This window comes from Pezoporus wallicus, unplaced genomic scaffold, assembly GCF_028554395.1.
Source record: "Pezoporus wallicus isolate ANWC-B61680 ecotype Strahan unplaced genomic scaffold, APGP_CSIRO_Pwel_v1 contig_818, whole genome shotgun sequence".
Classification (NCBI taxonomy): Eukaryota; Metazoa; Chordata; class Aves; order Psittaciformes; family Psittacidae; genus Pezoporus; species Pezoporus wallicus.
The window spans coordinates 1,974,151-1,996,799 of record NW_026636248.1 but is presented as its reverse complement, the minus strand read 5'-3'; the positions used below and the strand labels follow the sequence as shown (position 1 = coordinate 1,996,799).

Genomic DNA, 22,649 nt, shown 5'->3' with positions numbered 1-22,649 from the left:
TGCCATGGGAAGAGAACTCCTCTCTTCCTCATGGTTGATCATTCCCCGTCACCTCTAAAAATGATGTTTAACTGCCCTGTCGTTCCCCAGCCAGAACAGGCATCCCTCTTGAAACCCCAGCGATAGCATGATAAGTCTGTGGTTTCAGAAAGGGGTGTGGTGAAATTCTGTCGGTATATATGGTGGTTGCTTATGTCTTCAGCTCATCTGGAAGCCTTGGGCAGTGGGGGCAAGGAATGTGCCAAATGGCCCCAGAAACCTCAGTAGTCACTTCACCAGTGCTAGAAGGAAGAAGAAGGTCACCACGAATTCATGTATTGGAGTAAACATTCATCCTCTGAGAAGGGGGGAGGAGTGTGCGTATATGTGTGTGTGTGTGTGTGTGTGTGAAATTGAACTACTTAAATTCTCTAGCTGCAGAATATTCTTCCAACTTCTTAACCAAATGTCATGACCGTCAGTGATTTTACTGGCTGAATACTGGGGACCAAGCCAGTAAGGGTTTCTTTTCTTTGTCTGCCCAGGTTTCACCACTGGCAGAGGCAGCAACATCTCCCAGCCCAGTGCCTGGCCACTTGTGGGAGTAGGCTGTGCTGGTACTATTTACATGCTTCATCAGACTTCATATAGCAGTCAGGGGAGCCCTCAGACTAAAGGACTGTAGTCTTATTTTTGCTAAAATGGCTTCCAGAAAAACTTAACTCCCTTTTTCTTTTCTCTTCTTCCTCATGCAGTGCTAGAGGGTGCTGCTGAAGAAGAGGCTGAAGAGCCAGACGCTACTATACATACTACACTAAGTGAGGAGACCAGCAACCAAGGAGAGAGCCCCAGTCAATCAGGGGACAAAAACGAAGGTAACTGGTTTGACTAGCTCTGTTTGACTGTGTAAAACTAGGACATTGATTAAGGCTTGTAGAAACATTTCTTACCCATTCGTGCCCCTAATTTGTGTGACATGTATAAGATACATTGAGCAGAAGCACTGGTGCATACATTTCTTTAGTCATCCCTAACCTTTATAGAATCATAGAATCACAGAATCATACAATAGTTAGGGTTGGAAAGGACCTTAAGATCATCTAGTTCCAACCCCCCTCCCATGGGCAGGGACACCTCACACTAAACCGTGACACCCAAGGCCTCGTCCAGCCTGGCTTTGAGCACTGCCAGAGATGGAGCATTCACAACCTCCCTGGACAGCCCATTCCAGTGCCTCACCACCCTAACAGGAAAGCATTTCTTCCTTATATCCAATCTAAACTTCCCCTGTTCAAGTTTTAACCCGTTACCCCTTGTCCGGTCACAACAGTCCCTAATGAAGAGTCCCTCCCCAGCATCCCTATAGCCCCCCTTCAGATACTGGAAGGCTGCTATGAGGTCTCCACGCAGCCTTCTCTTCTCCAGGCTGAACAGCCCCAACTTCCTCAGCCTGTCTTCATATGGGAGGTGCTTCAGTCCCCCAGTCATCCTCATGGCCCTCCTCTGGATTTGTTCCAACAGTTCCATGACCTTTTTATGTTGAGGACACCAGAACTGTACACAATACTCCAGGTGAGGTCTCACGAGAACAGAGTAGAGGGGCAGGATCACCTCCTTCGACCTGCTGGTCACGCTCCTTTTGATGCAGCCCAGGATATGGTTGGCTTTCTGGGCTGTGAGCACGCACTGAAGCCGGCTCATGTTCATTTTCTCATCAACCAACACCCCCAGGTCCTTCTCCACAGGGCTGCTCTGAATCTCTTCCCTGCCCAGCCTGTAGCTGTGCCTGGGATTGCTCCAACCCAAGTATAGGACCTTGCACTTGGCATGGCTAAACTTCATGAGGTTGACATCAGCCCACCTCACAAGCGTGTCAAGGTCCCTCTGGATGGCATTCCTTCCCTCCAGTGTATCAACCGAACCACACAGCTTGGTGTCATCGGCAAACTTGCTCAGGGCGCACTCAATCCCACTGTCCCTGTCACTGACAAAGATGTTGAACAAGACTGGTCCCAACACCGATCTCTGAGGGGCACCACTCGTTACTGGTCTCCAGCTGGACATTGAGCCATTGACCACAACTCTTTGTGTGCAGCCATCCAGCCAGTTCTTTATCCACTGAGTGGTCCATCCATCAAATTGATGTCTCTCCAATTTAGAGACAAGGATGTCGTGTGGGACAGTGTCGAACGCTTTACACAAGTCCAGGTAGATGACATCAACTGCTCTACCCCTGTCCATCAGTTCCGTAGCCCCATCATAGAAGGCCACCAAATTGGTCAGGCAGGATTTCGCCTTAGTGAAGCCATGCTGGCTGTCACCAAGCACCTTGTTGTTTTTCATGTGCCTTAGCATGCCTTCCAGGAGAATCTGCTCCAAGATTTTGCCAGGCACAGAGGTGAGACTGACTGGTCTGTAATTCCCCGGGTCATCCGTTTTCCCCTTCTTGAAAATGGGGGTTATATTTCCCTCTTTCCAGTCATCGGGAACGTCACCTGACTGCCATGATTTCTCAAATATGATGGACAGTGGCTTAACAACTTCATTTGCCAGCTCCTTCAGGAGCCGCAGATGGATTTCATCAGGTCCCATGGACTTGTGCATGTTCAGATTTTTAAGATGGTCTTGATCAAACCAGATCCTTTCCTACAGTGGACCTATGGTCTTCATTCTCCCAGTCCCTGCATCTGCCTTCCAAGACCATCTGTCTGAAAAGCATAAAATAGGTTAGCATGGGCACATGAATACTCGGCTACCATTACTTCCAAACTAAGATTTTCTTGGCTCCTGGTAGCTTGGCACCACATTACTTAGCCTCAAAAAACACCTGTTTATAATACTCAAGCTTATCTTCCAAAGACAGTATTATGCAGAGATCAGATGTTCACAAACATGTTCCTCCTTGTGCACCCTCACACCCTCTTGTGTTTCAGTGACTTTCTCACATCACACATTAAGATGTTTTGCTCTCCATCAGGGTTGACAGAGCAATAGACTTACAGGGTGTTCCTGTTTTTTGGAGAGACTTCTTTTTGAGGAACAGAATGTTCAGTTTGAAAGTATTTCCCATTTCAAACTCATAAGGAGGAAAGTGGAAGGCCTTACCTTGTGTTTGACATGTCTGTATGTTGAGAAACCGGAGATGAGATTTTAGGTGTATTTTGAATTTGTTAGAATCCTTGCTACATACAGAGTGTGATGGAGAAGTCTGAATCTGAGCAGCTTTAGCTGTGGCATTATTTATGTGTGTAGTACATATGCTCCATGGGCCAGCATGGCTTTGTAGAAAGAAATCTAAATAAATGCCAGCTGTGGTAGTAAAGAGGCATTTGGGGGAATTTGGTGTCTTATTTTGGTTGCGTTTTTTTCTAAGTTAGCTTACTCCATATACAGAGCTGGATTAAGCTATACTATAAGGAGGATCCAGTATCCTACGCTGTGTTGCTAATGCCTTAATTGTGCAGTTCCGTTCAAATAAGTTCTTGCTTGAACAATTGTGCTTGCCAGAGCATGCATTCATCTGTACTGCCCTACTAGTTCATGGTGATCACCAGGTACCACGAATAATACCATTTTACAGTAAGTGTGTATCACTCTGTAAGCCCCAAACTGAATTAAAGTTGAAAATGAACATAACGTGCATGTCCTATGTGAAGGTAATGTACACTTTGTCCTATGCTTTCCAATACAAGAAACTTCTCTTGTTAGAAGAATTGCAATTATTATGGGCTGTCGCCTGTACTCTGTGATGATCCAGTAGAGTGTGTTGCAAGTTACAAGCAGCTGGAAACCATGTGGGGGTTTGGGTTGGTTTTATTTTAGATGGCGTAGAAACTCCTATGTGTTTTTAGTTCCAGAGAAGCAGCTGGAATGCTTAAGCAGCTACCAGGTATCACCAAGCCCCCCAAACAGTTTGGACGGAGCAGACTTGTCCTCCATTGACGCCATGATGTCAGCAGTGATGAATGTGGGGAAGATTGCTGAAAATGGCGGGAGCTCTCAAAATGTCAAATCCCCCTCGAAGTCTCCTGCACCAAATCGGATTGGCAGGAGAAACCAGGTATGTAAACCCAAATGTGGGGTTTGTAAACCCAGAGGGATGGCAAAAGGGAGACAACTGCATGGGAAGTGGGAAGACATAATGATGTTCTTCGACTGTTTTGCCGCCTTCTCCCTCAGCGGGTATTTCTTGCCTCCACCATTGCTCCTCTGTGTGTATTTTCTGGTCGCTCTCCAGAACATAACTTTAGAAAACTGTAAATCAAAGGGGTCTGCTTGCTTGCATTCACACATAAAACATTTGAGCATGAGCTCTTGTATCATGCAGTGGCAAAGCCACCTAAGAATTGCTGCTTCTTCCCTGATGCATCCTTTCTTCAGGCTCTTGTATTCACTTCATCTGTTGGGGGACCAATTATTTCATGAAACTAGGGAAAAAGAAGTAGTTGGAGAGGAGCAGAGCAGTGAGGCAGGAGGCTTGGTGCTGCCATCATTTGGGACCCCTCATGAGGTGTGTGGCTGTCCCTGGGAAAGATTCAAGTGATGGAAGATTAAAGGTGGTACTAAAACAAAACATCCATTGAGACACTCATTTCACAGGTGTGTAGTGTAAGGTGCCCTTCATTGTTGATAAAACTGTGAAGAGCTATTGCAGAATGCTTTGTACAAATCTTGCAAAGCAAATATATGTAGCTTTTATCAGTTTTTTTCCATTTACCAGTTGATGGCACTAGTTGATAGCAGTATTACTCTAAAATGAAAGGAGAGAGTCGTATCAGTTAAAGCTGTGATTATTTATATCCATGCTTTTCTCCTGCTGGGCCAAGCCCCTACCAATGAAGGTGCTGCAGCCTATCAAGAAATTCCCCAAATTCATGTGTCCATTTGACTTTAGAGCTTGCAGTGAAGCATGGAAAATTTATAAATGAATCAAGATGTAACAGGGACCAGAAAGGTTGAGAGGCATGACTCATGTGATGTTCCTATAGTAGTTTATTAATAGCTTGTCGAGTAGCTGCCCAGTTGACAGACTTATGACTTGTCTTGGATTTTTTTTTTCTTGGAAGGAGTTAAAAGCCATTAACTATAAACGAACATTCTTAAATGAAGAGCCTGGGCAGCATACGAGCAACTGTGTGGGATTGTTTTGTCTCAACACCTGGCTTTAAGGTTTATTTGCAGTGTTTCCACTCAGGGGCTGCCCTCGTTCCTTGATTTCGTCATGTGAAGTGAGGCACTGGAGTCCAGACTAGTCTCAGTAGCAGTGCTGTTACACAGCCGTCCGTCAGTACACCATGTGGTTTGGCTTCAGGGAAGTTTATTAGTGTTAGTGACCTTTATTCCACCTGATATTTCGATGGGCATCGAATCAAAGGAAGCTTGAGAGTAAATGTGAGAGGATTAAGAGGGATTCTTACAGCGTAAAAATAAACAAATACATTGAAAACATTGTAAATAGCCTATTTGTTTTTAGGCTGAAAGGTCGTTATCGCCAGAGGGGCAAATCGCTACACTGCTGAGAAAATAGAAGTGAGATGTGAAATATTAAGTGGGTATCAGTCTGGTTAGCGAGTTCTAATACAGCAAATTTCCACTTCCAGCATAGCAGAATGAAAGCACTGGATTGTTTCATTGTGTAGCAGAACACAGATCTCAGATTCTGGTCAGAATGTGCCCCTTATTATAATTTCAAGGATAATAACAGCTAGTTTTCTGGGCCTGACCACTGTTTCCCATGAGTTGGCAGTGAAACATTTTGCCCTGAACCTTTGTCCCAAAGTCTATCGTTCTCTTTATAATGCTGACTTTATCTTGGCTGTAGTCTACCCACGGTCTCATAAACGTGTTCTCACATCAGCCTGCATCCACTTTAATTTCTCATTTACTTTGCTCTCCAAGAAAATGAAAAGTGTGATAAAGGGGTTTCTTTGTGCTGGTTTAAAACAAACAGACCTAATGCACAACTGCAAAAGCATTTACCATGAGTTGAATGTAGAGCAATCATGCCAGCTTGACTTACTGGAGAGAGAGTAGCTAACAAATTAGCTGCTAATTCTCTCTTCCAGTTCAGGAAGTGTGTCTTCAGCAACCTGGCTCCAGTGGGGTAGCCAAGTTTTAAATGTTTTAAATTTGTGAGTGGGGGTGCTTTTACAGTAAGGATGCTGATATTTTTTGGTCTGAATTGGGTCACTCAACAGCATTCCTATTGTAGCTACCCTGGATTTGCTTGAGCTGTGTTATGGTATGCAGCGTGTACCCTGTGTGACCATTGGAGAAAGTTTGAGTTTTAGTTAATAATAAACCCCAGGTTCAATACTAATCAGCTCTGGCTGAGCTGTAGTGTGTTTCTGATCTTTGCTTCAAGGTGAACCAGTAATTACTCTATATTCTGTTAATTTGCTGATTTGAAGAGCAGGCAGTCTAGAAAGCAGGCTTTGAAACAAGTGCACTCTATGTAGAACTGCAGCACTTGGGAAGGGGGGGGGGGTGTGTGTGCAAATAATAAAAGTAGTAGGTTGATAATTTCATAGAAATACCCGGGGGATTAAACACCATCTAAACTGTCAGCACAGCTGCAGGGATTTTCCTCACAGAGCACAGTGTGTTTGTTCTCTGTCCTGAGCCAACTTTAACAGGGTTGCAGTGTAATTGGAGCTAAACATTACTCCGCAGAAAGGTGGCATATAGTAAAATTGAAGTTGTATAAGTAATATGGAATGTGTGCAAATTATATGTTTGTATATAAACAGGATGGGGGGCACTAAGGTAATGAACTGGAAATTTCTTGGGATGTTCAAACTTCATAATGGCAGCCTTTCTTGCTTGCTTTCTAATGTTTTGCAAGTAAATAGTATATTAGGCCTTGGCCTGTGTGCATGGGCTACAGTGATTACCTTTAGGATGGAGAGCCCTGAAATAGAGTTAGAAAAGATGTACGTGAGAAATGGTAGGGAGGAGTGGGAGAACCTGATTGTTTCAGTCCCAGTACTTTTAGAGGTGAAGTCACAAGTTTTGTTTGCTTCATGCAAAATGGGAAAATAACTCTTCATCCATGTCCACAGGTCACTGAAGTTAATAGAAAATTATCCTGGTGCTGCTTTTGAAAACACGGTATTAGATTTTAATTGGGGTCTCTGTAGCATGGTTCCCCAAGTCATACAGGAAGTAATATTGCTTTTTTGAGACTTAAAAATGCTTTCTAGAGCACTGTGTCAGCATCTTTCCTCCAAACATGCCAGATAATTTGTCACAGAGACTTGGGTTAGTCATTCTCAGTATTCACCACAAACGCTTGTGTCTGACAGTCTGGAAGTGGTTGTTTCCAAGTTGATAACTTTTGGGATGGTAGAGGGGGGAAAAAAGTTGTGTGGAGAGAGGAAAAGCATAGATACATGCATACCCATCAACTCCCTCCCAAATAAAGAGCTACTGCTAAAGAGCTAAAGCTTCATTTTTTGCTTGTTTTCATGATTTTACTAATGATACTTAAAATAGCCAGCAAAGAGGTCCAGTTGAACATGTCCTTTTGGCATAATTGCTGTACTTTCCCATCAGTCACACAGAGATGGTTTTTGTACTCTCTTTGTCACCAGAAGTGTAGTTAACAGGCAATTAACAGGTTCTATCTAGCTGATGAAGATTTGCATCATTCTACAGAAAGCTGAGATTTAATTTTCAGTGGCTTTTAATATAATGGCTTTGGTGCAGAAGCTGTTCTTGTGCTTCTTAGTAAGGTGGTGAAAATACCCTTTATGCCACGCAGTAGCCATCCTTGCAGACAATTCAGGCAAATGCCTTTGGTTCCTGCGAGAGTGCCACTTCATCCTTGGCTGAAAGAGTGGTGGCTTTGCTTGGTGTCCCAAGGGCATACTTAAATCAGGCTGAGCTCTTGGATTGGCTTCATAGTTTGTACTCGTGGTTTGAGGATGGTTACTCCTGCTTCTCACCTGGGTGGAGAATAATGGGGTTCATAATGTGTTCATTTTGAGTCACGTACACTCCTGCATTGTCACCTCTTTCTCGCTATGATCTCATCAGATCCTGCAAGCTTGTGAAGGGTTGGGCCTGGCTGGTGTGCCTGGCTGGGATGCTTCCAGGAGAAATACAGGATGCTAAGGGAAATGGTGCTGGTGATTCAATAAGCGCCACTTCCTTCTGAGTCAGCCACAGAGCAGAACACACAGCCCCTAGAGAAGGGCACTGAGCTAGTGTCTTGCTGTTGAGATAGGGTGGAAAACCTGAAGTCCCTGAGATTTGTGCTCATTAAAGATCTTTTGGGGAGATTAGTGGCACTTGCTCACATATTCTGGCAGTATTCCAGGGATTACTTTCTGCTCACCTAAATTTCTCCTGGCAGTTTGAGCTGGTCACAATAATTGTCTTCCTGTCCTAAACTGCTACTGCTGAGTATCCGTGTGCTGTTAAAGTAGCTGCTGAACTTCTGCAGTAGTTGAAATGGCCCTAATTATAAATTCAGAAGTTTCTGAAACTTCATGAGGGGTGTAGCAGGATGATAAACATATATGTACAAGTTATTTTGTTAGCAGCAGCAGTGGCCTTTTTATACTTACAATGGATGATTTTTCCATCCCCAGCAGTAACAGCTTTTGAGTTCTTTTATGTCAATATTCCGCCTGAATTTTTGTTTTTGTTTTGTTCACAGGAAACAAAAGAGGAGAAGTCTTCCTATACCTGTCCTCTGTGTGAAAAGATTTGCACTACACAGCACCAGCTAACTATGCACATTCGTCAGGTATGCAGAATACTAGCTCTTGATTTCTGGCTGTTAGTAAGAGTGTCTGGTTTGCCAGGATGCATTTTGCAGTGGTAAAAAACAATTTCATAAGCAAACCAGAAATATTTCCAGTATAACTTTGTTTTTGCTTTTATTTTAGCCTTCCCCTTGTATTTTCTATTAAACCTTCCCCCCAAAACTGAACCCCAAGGTGGGTACTCCCCTTCCTTCCCCAACACTAACCCCCATGTTAGCTCAAACAAGGATGTATGTCCTGTTCTGCATAGTGTAAGGTATCCCAAGGATCCGGAAAACCACTTCCATCATGAGGCACAAGTCCTGTTTTGTTATCCTCTTTGAGTACAGATCTCATTACTGATCATGCAAATTAAGAAGCAGGAAGGAACAATTTTTAAGTCTTCTCAGTGTAGGAAAGGCTCTCCGTTCTTCAGAGGGTCTAGCATTTAATTCTGCCTCACAATCCTGGGAGGCAGAATTGAAAATACACTTTTTAAATAGGGAATGCACATTTTTGTCAGCTAAAGGCCTTTTCTTACTCCTCTTGAAGTATATGCATGCCTAATAAGGAGGTATGGCCTTTTCTGTGTCAGAAGGTTCTGCTTTGGATGCTGAGGCTGTGGTTCACCACTGTGAGTCCACAAGATCCTTACTACCTCAGTTCTCCCTCCTGTATTGTAACCATTGTTTTATTTTATTTTTTACTCTCCTGGCTGGATTTTTTGGTTGTTGTTGTTGTTTGTTTTTGGGGGGTTTTTGTATGTGGAAAAATCTTTAAGTCTCTGAATGCAAGAAAGAAAGAGTGGTGCATATAGCACAGCAGCTAATGGCCATAATTACTTTCCTTTTTCCCCCTTAACTGCTCACCCAACCCCAAGCCACTGCACAGCTCTAAGTATCCCAAGGTACAGTAGTCTGATGGGTTGTTTCTGAGTCCCTTTCTAGCTCTTCTGCTGCACATCCATCAGAAATGCTGCATGTGGCAGGCATTGCAGGCTGTATGAAACAGCTGCTCACGCTGGTGCATTAAGTAGTTAAAAATGAAGGGTAGGGGTGGAGTTGAGGGGAGGGCTGGGAAGGAGTGGTATATACAGAGCACACCTTAATATAAGGTGTTGTGCCTCGTGGCTTTTTAAAGCTGCTTTTTCAAATGTTGTCACTAATATTTTACTGGCACTTCAGAAGGGGCATTCAATGAAAAAAAAATCGTTGCTTTCTCTAGCATAACACTGACACTGGAGGGACAGACCATTCCTGCAGCATCTGTGGAAAGTCTCTGAGCTCAGCAAGCTCCCTTGATCGCCACATGCTGGTGCACTCAGGTGAAAGGCCTTATAAATGTTCAGTATGTGGACAGTCCTTCACCACCAATGGAAACATGCACAGGTGAGTGATGATTGTGATCCAGGAGTTTGGAAAGAATCAAAGGACAGGAACTCTTTTGTTTCCTTGGAAGGACTCGCAAACTAACCAAAGACATTTACTTGGGAAAAAAATGTGGACTGTGTGTGATCTGCAAGTGTGGTGTGACACGCACACACACTGCAACTACTGGGATGCTTTAGTTGTTGGAGGAAGTCAGAATTGAGAAAGGTCTTCTAGCTCTCTTCACATATTATCAAGGGTTGCTACAGATATCCAGGAGTAATGCTTTTTTGGTTTTATTAGTAGTATTACTATTATTTTGACAAGTAGGATGGATTTTTCTCAGAGGACAAAAATATATAGCCAAGCCATGTAGAAGCTTCTCATTTTGCAGCTTCACCATCATGGGTGAAAGTGGTTGTACTGGAATATTTGTGGTGCTGTTGCATGTTATATAGTTAGGTATCCAGGAGCCGTCATGAAGAAGATGCTTTTTCAGAGTAACTGATCTTGTTTCTAAATGCATACATCAGTACTTGCTTGTACTGTAGACAACTTACTGTACTGTAGATCCATGAAATTCTCTGTAACCGAAGTTGCCAAAAAAATTTCATGTAGTTCCCTTCATAGGGATGTAACAATATGTACAGTAGTCAACTGGGGAAACAAAATGTTAAATTACATGGATGTTCCTTCCTCTCTCTCATCCACCGATTCAGTATTCATGTATTTGCATGGGTGGAACACCTTGGAGCTGATTAAGACTTTGAGAATTCCCACATAGCTGTAGTCCCCATATCAAAGAGCTTACAAACTAGAAAGAAACAGCAAGAGAGGTGGGGGAAAGGAATATCGCTTATAAACAAGATTGCAAGAGTGATGGTTCTGTGTGGGAGGGAAAAATCTTGTTTCCTTGATTATTACTAGTCATTTTTCAAGCAATGTGTTACAGATGGAATGAAAAGGGTGATTTCAATGACAGTGGGAAAGATAATGCCATGCAAAGGAGGCAATAGCTGCTTGCAGATTTACCTTTTCTGTATCGTATTGTCCAACTTAAACAGTTACATGAAAACAGAGGAGAAATGGGAGGGAATGCAATTTTGGAATTCTGTATTTATTTAACTTTTACTTGATTGGAATTTAGGAGAACTGGAGACAGAGATGTAAAATGAGAAGGGAAAGACAAAGATGTTTGGAGGAGATACTGGCCTTGAGCACTGAATGAATCACATGTCTGACTCATCTGACCAGAGGTGTTGCAAGCCAGACTGGGTCATTACTCTGTCTGCCATGATCGTGGCAGGGTAGCTGCTGAGTTGCAGCTGATGCCACTGTTGGCACTCAAGGGTGAGTTCCAGTAGTGGGACTCTGGGGTAGTCAGACACTTGTGTCCAGGTCCTCAGCCTAGGCTGCTTGCTGAAGGACTGCTTGCATGAGTTTTTGGCTTTTTGCTCACTAGACATCTCCTCATCCTTTCCCAGAAGCTGGAAAAGGAGTCTTCCCCTAAGACTTGACTCCAGGCCTATCAGATGTTGATGTAGTCACCTTCACTTACACAGGTTTCCCCTTACAGCAACTCTTACTGTACTTTAGTAGCAAATTTGCCAGAATGGCCAGGTTCAGTGACTTACCCAAAAGAAGTAAATACCTATCAGAGCCTTCTGATGAGAAGATTGTTGGGTTTTAATCTTTTCTCCTAATGAGGTGTTGCTTGAAGTTATCAGGATGGAGTGCTGTATTTCCTGTCTGCACTAAGAAGAGCCTAAGCTCATGCAAGGAAAATCATCCTTTTCTTTTCATCTGTTAGGTTCCTGTCTGCTCTTTAAAACTCATCTAGAGTCGGCCCTGACCACAGTAGCTTGGTGGGACACTGCAGAAACCCATTACTGACCTTGGTGGCACTGCAGCAAATGACCCTAGACAGGCAAGATCCTGAGCAAACTGAAACAGGCTAGTTTTGCTAAAGGAGGGTTAGGATTGGCAGAACTGTGCCACCATTTTTTTGCAGTAAGTAAACTTTTCTTATTGCTATAGCAGAATATAGTAACAAAACTTATTGCTGAAGAGGAAAGCATGAATGTGCAAGTAGGCAGATGAGGATAAACGCAAAGTGAAATGAAATTTGTTATCTAGTGCTATGATGCACACATAAGGAAGATGTTCTTATTTTGCCCACTGGATACCTCCTTCTGAAACAGGTATTTCTAGATGGTGTGAATCAACTTCTTTCATAGGCATCTCAAACTTAGCAATAGCATTAGGTCCAATGGCCTGCCAGTGCCTTTCGCATCACATTCAAAACTGCTTCTGCCGCAAGATCCTGGAGCAAGGACCTGCTTGCCAGGTCCTTCCTTGTGTGCAACTCCTGCAGGCCTTGCTTGTGGTGGTGCCATGTCTGTTCTTCTGTGACAGCTGGATGATACTACAACTCCATCTTTCTTTGCTTTTGGGCACAGTTCCTTTATTGTTCACTGTTTTTGTTCTACAGTATCTAAGTAGTGACAGATATATGCCCAAAACAGCAAAGAATAAGATTTCTAACATGCCCCTGGTAGCCAGCATGGTGGTATCCCTGGAGCATTGCACAGAGTGTGGGGTCAGAGAGAGATTTTCTAGGGTTAGCAGAAAGTTGTAAATGTGCTGGTGAAGAATCAACATACCTTGTGAAGGTCCTGCAGGAGCCTCCCAAGTATTGCTGCATTTCCACCACATATGCTCAGTTGCATAGGAGAGGAGTGAGGGAGAAGTTAGTCAGCCAGTGCCTGAATAGGGGGAAAGATGTGCAGGCACATGCTAGGCACATCCTCTCTTCTTTTTCTGCCCCTCTGCCTTGTTTTAGCTCCTATTTAACTGTCTATACTTTTTTTTAATCCAGATTTTTAAAAGATCTTTTAGGGGAAAAAATCCAATGAAATGGTTTTGTCCAGAGCAATATTGTGCCACAGGAGTGCTTCTTGCTTCCACTACAGGATGAAATTTCTGACCCATTTTTCCACCTCATAGGAGCCAGGTCATTAGACATTCAGCTGAGCAGAGGCGGGAAGGAGACAAGTCTTGGTTGTTTTTTTGGGTTAGAAAATACCAAAGTTGCTACACTCTCAAGTGCCCATCATCTCAACTGAAAGTAATTTTTCTCCACTCTTGCTTTATTCATGGATAATAGATAATGGATAACCACTTCCAGAGTTCTTATCTTTGGCTCTTTTTCATGACGGCAAAACTTTTTTTCAGAAGCCAGACTCTTTGTGGAATGAAAATACTATTTTCTGCCTATATCTTCTCTGAGTTAGTTTAGCTGTGCTGGGGTGTTGCATGCACTCTTCACCTGTGAAACTGATGCCGCCCTTACAGATTCCCACAATGCATGCAACACTTCATTTGTAAGTGAGTCATAGCCTCTCACATAAAGTCCGATTTCTTTTTGTTGTATTCCTTGGCTCCTTGTCAACAAGTCAAGTTGAATGGGCAGACAGGGGTGGAGGGGGAAGGTTCTCTTGTGCAGCACCATTCAGAAAAAAGAGGCTAAAACCTGCTTCCTTTTGTGACCATGGTGGCTCTTGGCCAGGATTTTCAACAGGGAACGGAGAGCCCAGGGCATCCCAGAAAACTCTCATACAACTGCCAGACTGCTCAGGAGCGGCCTGTGTGGACAGTTGGAGAGAGCAAAGGTCTCTGGAGAGTGCTCAATGTCACCAGCAAAAAGCTGGTGTTCTCATTCTTCCGAATGTGCCGTCAAGCTAACTGCTTCCATATCAGTGCTGCTCCTGCTGTTTGGGGAGGGTTGTTGCAACCTGGCACAGTAATGAGGATCCTTCAGCATCTGGTATCGGGACATGAGTTGCTCAGGAGGGGCAAATCTGGAGATGATGCTGAATCTTTTACAGAGATTTCTCTTTGACCAGTACTGGAAAGAGCAAGTTTTCTTGGAAATAACAAGTGTTCTCTAGAATCAGGGAATGATCTGGGGTGAGAAGGTTGTGGTATTTTCTCAGTGGTTTTTAGGAATTTGGAGTAAAGAGATCATAGTAATTTTTAGTTCTAAAGGTTCTGTAATAATCAGTACATAAGAAAGTCTGCACTTAGGATATGCTAATCCTTACACTTTCACACTAGAGACACAGGCACTGTGGCTTCTTCTTGGTCACAGAAAATTGAAGTTGAATATTATCAGTTCTTGAGCAGGAACATAAACTATATGGAAGGAGTGTGTGTGACAGGTTGCAATTATTAAAGGCTTTCTAAAGGCTTTCCATCTGTACTGTCACAGTCACAGTAGCTCCCTAGGGAGTTTGTCTGTGAATAGTGGCAGCTCTGAGGAGCCTTTTGGGTCTCAAGACTGCCACCAAATAGGAGGATGAAAGGCTCTTATTCCATCTCCACTGCTGCATCTCCCCAAAATGCAGATAGGGGAGTTAGGCTGCTGCTGTGGGTTTTAGTGGTGTTGGTGGTTTTTAAGGGCCCTTGCTAATGCTTGAGGTAGAGAAAAGACTTTGCTTGACTTACTGTGTTGCATTCCAGCAGAACATAAAGCAAGCTTCAGGGGGAAGGGCGATGCCTCCACTTGCTCCAGAAGGGTTTCCTTTGGGGGTAGGAGACTTTGCCAGCAGCTCTTTTTCCGTTCCTGTGACTGAGGATGGTCCGTGCCTATCACTTTAAAATCACATTTTCTTCCCTGCCAAAGACATGCTCTCCATGGAACTTGAAAATGTTATAGAATATAAATGCCAGAAGGGAGATGAGGAATGATCTTGCTGCCAGTTTCCAGTGGGCAGCTATTAAAGGCCCTCTGGCAAGTCTGAAAAGAGTGAGGGGCTAATAAAGGTATTAGAGCCACAGTTTCCCCAGTTTGGTAAATGAAGCTGCAGTGTCAGTAGCTGGTGTTTGCCAGGATGTCCATATGAGTGTGGTAATGACAACTGTTTCACATGGAACCAAAATATCACATGCACCAATCTTCTTTCTCTTTCTCCATTCCTTACCTCATGCCTAGCAAAATCCTTCACAATGGCCTTTTATTTACATCCTACTTAGGTACTTGTGGGCTGTTCATGCACTGTCTCCGGAACAGGTCTCCAAGTTTGGGGATTTTTTTTTCTTTTATTATTTTTTTTTTTGGCACGTGCAAAACACCACATGCAACAACCACATGCAGAAGTCTTTGAAACTCAAATTGGAAGATCTGGATCACAGAAGCTATGCTTTGAAGCATGCTTACAAAGGGTCCTATCAAAGAAGGTATTTCTTCTTTTAATTAAGAAAACACTTTCATTCTCAATCTCATTTTCAGTGCTAGATAATTTTCCCAAGCTTCTCTTGTTAATCTGCTGTGGAGAGACAAACAGCTGTTTCTATTACCAGGGGATGGTACTATTCTGATGTTCAAATTGAGTCTTTATTATCTGATGTTCAAATTGAGTCTTTATTAAGTGTCACTTTATGAGTGTATATATGTTGCTGAGTGGGTTTTTTTGAGGAAGATAGAAAATGCATGTGCTGGAGGGGAACCTGTGAATTTTGATGTTTTACCTGGCCACCTTCACTGGCAAATGAAAAGTGTATGCTTGTAGGAGATTGTGACATCTTGTTTGGAAGAGGAGTGTTGGATCCTGATAAAGGCACAGATGCGTATGCTCCAGTGGTTTCCCCACTCTCTTTAACACTGGTCTGTGTTTCATCATCAGGCATGCGTGCGGGCTGCCTGTGACTTTGCAAATGCCCAGTAGGCAGAGTGTCCTCAAGATCTGGCTGAATCCATCCTCTCCCTGCATTCCACCTGTGAATTGCTCCTCTGTTATTTATGGCATTGGCCTGCTTCCAGTAAATTGTGTGTGCTTTGTAGGGTGCAGTGCAGTAACAATGCCCAGCCTCTAAGTACAAATAGGATCTCTGCAGTCTAGCACGTGCAGTCTGGCATTTGCTTAAGATGGGAGTTTTTGGAAGCAGAGCATAGCCAAATGTGATGATGAGCTGTTTTTCTTCCAGAAGAGGAGATGAACAGCCTTAATCGCAACATGGTTTGGTTTCTGGTGGTTTTAAAGGTGGCCAAATGGAAATTTGGTGTTGAAGACTGGGTAGCTTTGAAAAACTGAACGTACAAGATCTTGAAGCTGAAAACAAACTCGCCATGCTGAAAATGATTGACACTTCACACGTGTGAAAAGGCCCTCTCTTATTGTTTTGCACAATAGAGATGTCTCTTTGGTCATTTCCTAAGGAGCTTGTATTTCAATGTAGTAGTTGGTAGGCAGTACTCTTAAATATGAAGTAGCACCCTGTATTACAGGCCTTCAGATTCATTCCTTATACATGGGGGGTGATTTAACCACTGTCAGCATGCTAGTGAAAGATAAGCTTCTGCTAATGCAAGTGACCTAATTCTTGAACAGGGATAACAAAAATAAAGGACTGATTTCTGCTTCTAGTAATTGATGACTGTAGTTGCAGGAGACAGGTGAGATGCGATAGCTGTTTTGTTTTTCTTTGCAATTTAAAAGTTTTCCTTATATTTTGGTGATGCATTTTGTAAATGAGGATAGGGAAAGGGGGGAAGTTTTTTTTTAGTCTCTTTCGCATCAGCAGATAGATGCAGAGTAAACATTTGGTATTCTGCTGGGATCCCCATGTTCTGAAGAAGATTGGGGTGGGGGCAAGGAGGAAGGAAAGAAGGAAAGAAAGAAAAGGTCAGGCTTTTTCAGCAACAGTACAGCAGCAAGAGTCTGTTTCTCAGTGTCTTTGATGAGAATTAGAGGACTTTAGTTTTTTAATGGTCCCAGGCAGAATCTTTCTTCTGTCCCACTGTTGCTGAGTAGATTGCTCATTTTTTGTAAAGACTATATAAACTTCTGTTTAATTCACATGATGTATAAATACAGTGCTCCAAAAACACCCTCCGTAGATGTCTTCAGTGGTAGAGACTCTGAAGGAGCTCTTGAGCCCCAGTATCTCTGTGAGAGCTGAAAGAAGATGCCATGGTTTCAGATGTGTTACATGCTGCTTGTAGCCTTGGACAGTATCCCCCTTCAGTTATCATTAAAGAACAGCAAAGGAAGTTAACACAAAAACACGAATGCTGAGATCTGATTAGAATCAAGCGAAGCAAGGAAGTGCAGAGTTAAGATTTATACGCAGACCTTAATTAGCTCCATTGTTCTTGAGAACTGAAGCGTACACAATGAGGAACATTATGCTTGCATCTCCAGAGCTATTCAGTACCTAAACATGAGAGAGACTTCAGTGTGCTTTTTGGTCTTAGATTTTGCATGTGTTGCCTTTAAGTAATAGCTAAGTTGGATCTTGTGCCTTGTAAGGCAGTGGATTTTTGTCTTGGTTTTCTGCAGGTGAAAAAAGGGGACACGCTGCTCTCAGTAAGTTCAGGTTTCTGGTGCGACTTGTGCTGAGGGGAAGGTGGTCTGACACAGCAGAGTAATACCACCCTCCTCACGGGCAGTAACATAAATCTCCACATAACAGAGCGTATTGAGCATAGCTTAGTGCTGCTTTGTTACCCTTGTCACAGCTCAAATAAGCACAAGCCACTTGACAGATTAGACTCTAGCCGGAGAGCACATGGCAGCGCAAGACCTTGATCTTTCCGCATAAGTACCCTTTCAGGAACATCACCTCCGCTGAAGGTCTAGTATTCTCAGGGATGTTACCTCCCCTTCTCACCTTGAAGAGTTAAAAAATAAATACAGGCCTTTACTTAGCAAGCACTAGAAAATCCAGGCAGTCTATGTGGGAGTTGAGGTGCTTTTAGTCCTTTGCCGTAAGCCCAACATTAACATGGTTCTTCAGAGATGTTAACTCTCAAGGTTAACAAGTAACATGTTTTCCTGGCATTTCAGTTGGGGGTTTATCTTCCACCTTGTACTTCAGTTGGGTGATTCTGTGTAGAAAATGCTGGTGGTGAGAAAGTTTGCTGGGAGAGTTTGTATGTTAAGGTAATCTTTGCTCAGCCTGTTGTGCATGCACATCAGAAATACCTGCATTGCTTCCCTGATGAACATGTGTTCACTCTCTTCCTCACGTTGTTTGAAAAGACTCCTGGGCCAAGTGCCCACGAGAATGAGGTAAAGAGCTCTCTCAAACTGCATTTGTGGTTACTGTTGTTCCACCTTTAATGTATGTCTTCCAGCTTTACCTTTTCTCCCCCTAGTACCTAACCTGCTCAACCTGTTCTAGTTCAGCATGCTGAAACCAGCAAACTGTAGAACCCTCTCTCAGGGTCAGCAGGTTTTTTCCTCTTTCTTTTCTCCCCTCTTTTAAAAATAGGCTTATTCATTAACAGCAGATTGTCAGCATTTGGGGAAATGTCTCTAGCTGTAAAAAAAAAAAACCAAACAGGGGAATCTGGTGTGTGGGCTTAGCCAGAGCTAAAACTCGCGTTTTTGGTCCATGATGCTCACTTGGTTGATGCTCACAGCTTAGGCAAAGACGTGGCCTAAAAGTAGTAGTGCCATCATACAGCTGGTAAATAGCACACAATATGCTAATGCTGCTTTTTGTTTCTCAAGGGCATGTATAGATATGCTGAGTTCTTCATGCTGCTGTCTTAGCTGAAGCTTTCTAAACACTCAGTGGATTTTTGGTAAACTCAGAGTCAGCTCTCATGTCTTAAAACAGAGGAGATGTGTAACTTCGGTGTGTCTCATTTTTGACATCCAGCCACCTCAGTGTGTTGTCTTTTCATGACAGTCTCAAACTGAGGGTAAAGAGAGTACGGCAATCCATGTTGCTTATGGACTGCACCAAGATTAATTTCACTTGGGGGCGAAAGTTCCCAAACTCCTATAAAGCAGTACAAGTCACGCAGGGAATTCTATTTCCAGCTACTACACTTCACTAAACAGACATGTAACAAGATGTGAAACCTTTTGCCAGTGCTTCTCTGCTCAGTGGGGGCATGCTGTGAGATCACCACTGGTGAGGAAGGAGGACCACATGTTCAGGAACAGGACAGGAAATGGGCTGAGCAGTGAAACCTCTTTTGCTAGGATGCTGTCCTCGGCGCTGGGAAAAGTTTGCACAACTTGTGTGTTGTGCAGTGATAACCTCTTACTTCCTTGCCCATGGAGTCACATGGTGACTGCTGATATGGGGGTGATGCAGAGACCCTGCTTTAAGGAAGATGTGCTTCTCTTATCTGGTGCAGCTTCCTTGCTTGCTTGCGTGTTTGTGTGCCGGGGAGGGGAGGTATTCGGCTCCATCTGCATGGCATCCCCAGCATTGCTGTGGCCATCTACTTTTTCCTCCTTGAGCAGTGTGACGCAGCCAAGTTGTTCTGTGCTGTGTGCCATCAGGATTGCTCAACAGTGGAGTGTGAGAGGGAAGCAACTGCATAAGGGCTTTGCCTGGTTCTGAGAAGTAGCTGGGGCTTGTGTTTGCTTGGTAAAGGGGTGCGGTTTTAGAGAGGAGGCAGGATGTACCTGGGACTTCTTCAACTGTGTTTGCTCTTAAGGATAAAACTTTTCCCCCTTCTGACATCCTTTCTCTAATTTTCTACCCCACCCCCCCCCGCAGCCTCCTGATGCTAAGATTTAAAACTGCTTTAATTGTCCTCCATTTGTTTTTTTTAAACATGAAGTTTCCTGAAAAATGAGCAGTGAAGTCATTGATCAAGGTTATATACCATGATAACTAAAGGATGAGCCTGAAAACCACAGATTTCAAAAAAAGATGATGGAAAACAGCAGTTGAGAATGTCCCAGGCTAGGTTTTTGATGTACCTACTCCTGCTTAATATTTTTGTAACTGAAAAAGTTTTGTCTCAAAGCTTAAGGAAGGAAGTACAAGGGCCTTGTTCAAGTATCTTGTTTAATACTGTCTCTCATGAAAGAGCTCTTATAGCTTGGAAGTCTCCTTGAAGTATTTGGCATTGTTAATTTAGCTCTGAATCTAATACAGACTGTGGGTGAAGTGATACTGGGAGGCTCACACTGAATTTCCCTCTTGTTTTGCCCTCCCATATGCAAGGACTGATGCAAACTGCAAATGAATGCCTTTTTTTGCTGTCCTTTGGGAAGCTTTCCTTTGGAGGCATGGTTTGAATCACTTCCCTGTCACAGCATCATCAGGCAAATATTTGTCTCCTTATTTTCCTTTGAGGTGTCCTGACAGCGCTGCTGGTAGGGAGCAGGAGTAACTTTAAGCCAAGCTGGGATTCAGTTGTATCAATCTCAGCCTGTTTGAACTTGCTGATCCTGCATAGCAAGTAGTTGCTTAAATGTGAATACAGAGTAATTATTCAGCAGTGGTACCACCCCCCCCCCCCCCCTTTTTGGATGTGTAGATCAGTATCTTTCCTCTCACTCATGCTTACAACTTGCCTTTATTCACAGCAAAGCAAAATTTTACTCTCGGATAAAAATACAAAATGCTTTGTGTGCATGTGTGTGTATCGTATATCCATCCTTAGGTATCGTGTATTGGCAGCTGCATGGCACTGGTTAACTTTGCAAACTGGCCTGGTAGCCCTGAAAAGGGACTTCTAATCTGTCATTTGAATGTAATCATAGGAGGCTTGCAGCCTTAGTACGCCCAGTTAGTCTTGGTGGATCTAAATAATAATGCTCATGTCATCCTAACGATGCTGTCTGCTGCCCCACTCTAAGGCTATTTTTGCTTTGCAGGGAGAGCCTCATTGCTCAGGGGGACAGACAGTGTGGCAGACCTCTCTAAACCTGAGGGGTTGCTTGCACCACATCTCTGTGGTACTTGGGCTGCAGCAGTTCCCGAGGAGAAAACCAAGGGGACTGCTACACCCACATACTGCTGCATGTTGCTGTGTGGAGAGGCTCACCCGGCCTCCAACCTTACAGACAGAGCTAATCAGCACTGGGGCCTCCATGAGGATAATGAGCTATGCCACTACACTGGCAGGACTGCGGCGCCTGGGTGCCATGGGGAGCACTAGCTGAGGCATCATCTCCTGATGTGCCTGGGTGCAGACACACGGCTAAAGTGAGTCAGTGCTTCCCAATCTGATCCTTCCTGGGACCTGTGTGCCCCACCCTGTTCTTTCACTGCATGCATTGCAATGGCTTTACTAGCATAGCTATGGAGGTTTCTTGCTCTTCAGCTTCGTTTTGTTTATCTCATGTGAGTGTTCAACACTGGTAACCACTAGAATATTTGGTGGTACTTTAAATTTGTTTTGATACTGCTTCACAGTTGTAATAGGGCATTTCCCAAATGGTTGGGGTTTTGGTATTTGAATGTCTTTTGACTTGCTGTGAAGTGTATGTGCCTGTCTGAGGGCTTTTTGGGTCATTTGGTTTTTTTTTTGAGGATGCAAATATTAAACAAACCAAGAAGAGAAGACAAACAGAAACTTGTCCAAGTACAGATTGTGTCTTGATTTGCAAAATTACCTGCATCTTTCTGGTTCCTGTGATTGCAACTGGCAAGAGCTGAGTGGATTGCTCTCTTAAGTGGGTGATGTTGGTAATTAACAGTGGAAATACATTGTCAATACAGATTCTCTACATGTTTTAACAAACAAACAAACAACTGACTAAACTCTTTAACCCAAGGGTATAATGTTACTGCACTTTTGACTTAAGTTCCAGTCATATTCACGAGACTGTTAAGGAGGGTGTTAGCAGCAGTGTATTAAATGATTGCTCTTAAAAATGCTGCTGCTTCTCTTTCTGTTTGTTTAGGGTTTACTTCCCATGTGTCGTAGAATCATAGAATCACAGAATCAATAGGGTTGCAAAGAACCTTAAGATCATTTACTTCCAACACCCCTGCCATGGGCAGGGACACCTCATACTAGGCCGTGTCAAATGGCAGAAGCTTTAAAGATGAGCTCCCTGTGTTCTCCTGCACAGAAATTTATAGAAAATTTGGGCTGAAGTAACATTTGTTACACAGAATGAAACAAAAACAGTGCCAAAGATGATGTGACACAGAAATCTCTGAAAAGAGTCATTCACTATCAGTGTAATTTTGAAGGCTGTCTTCTCTTACTCTGTTATCCGCTTTTCTTTCCATGATGCCTGAAGAATGTCATGGTCCAAATTTCAACTTGTCTTGGGTGCATCCTGCATTTTTGCTGATTCTGATTGTGGCATGAAATTGAAGCTTAGACAAGGCAGACTTTGATGTTTGGTCACCTTCTGAATAATAGACATGCTTTTTCTTTACTGTAAATTATTGAAAACATAGGAAGTTTTGATTATTTGTAGATTATTTACTGTTATTTGAAGTCAGCAATAAGTGAAAGATCTTGGGGAAGAAAACAGTGGAAGAGGTAAAGCAATTGTATCAGCTAAATTGTACTTAGGGCATCTGATCACCTTCCCAGACCAGCTCGGTGACCTTGAGTAACTCTTTATGCTGGAGGGGAAAACAAAATGTATTTTAAATAAGGTGAAGGCTGGAAAGCACTAATTTTTTATCCTTAGTCTCTGGATGGTTGGATGTGTGCCTCCCTTGTCTTTAGATAAGCATCAGATGAGGATCATCCCTTGATTTTGATACCAAACTGTTCAGAAATCACAAGGGAGATGAGGAACACCATGTGCAATACAGTAGAGTGTAGGGTACA

General features: G+C 43.3%; 2 protein-coding genes across 13 annotated transcripts in view; one reads left to right on the top strand and one right to left on the bottom strand.

Moving 5' to 3' along the window:
* SSR1 (signal sequence receptor subunit 1) overlaps positions 1 to 22,649 on the bottom strand; it is a 109,054-nt gene that overhangs the window by 16,680 nt on the left and 69,725 nt on the right. The window lies entirely within an intron of this gene.
* The window catches only part of RREB1 (ras responsive element binding protein 1), a 123,934-nt gene that overhangs the window by 55,562 nt on the left and 45,723 nt on the right, over positions 1 to 22,649 (top strand). For all 12 annotated transcript variants that reach the window (XM_057399286.1, XM_057399285.1, XM_057399290.1 and 9 more), the window contains 4 exons: positions 735 to 854; positions 3,831 to 4,039; positions 8,642 to 8,731; positions 9,954 to 10,117. In XM_057399286.1, coding sequence (XP_057255269.1) covers positions 735 to 854; positions 3,831 to 4,039; positions 8,642 to 8,731; positions 9,954 to 10,117 — 583 coding nt within the window. The remainder of the gene's footprint in view (positions 1 to 734; positions 855 to 3,830; positions 4,040 to 8,641; positions 8,732 to 9,953; positions 10,118 to 22,649) is intronic.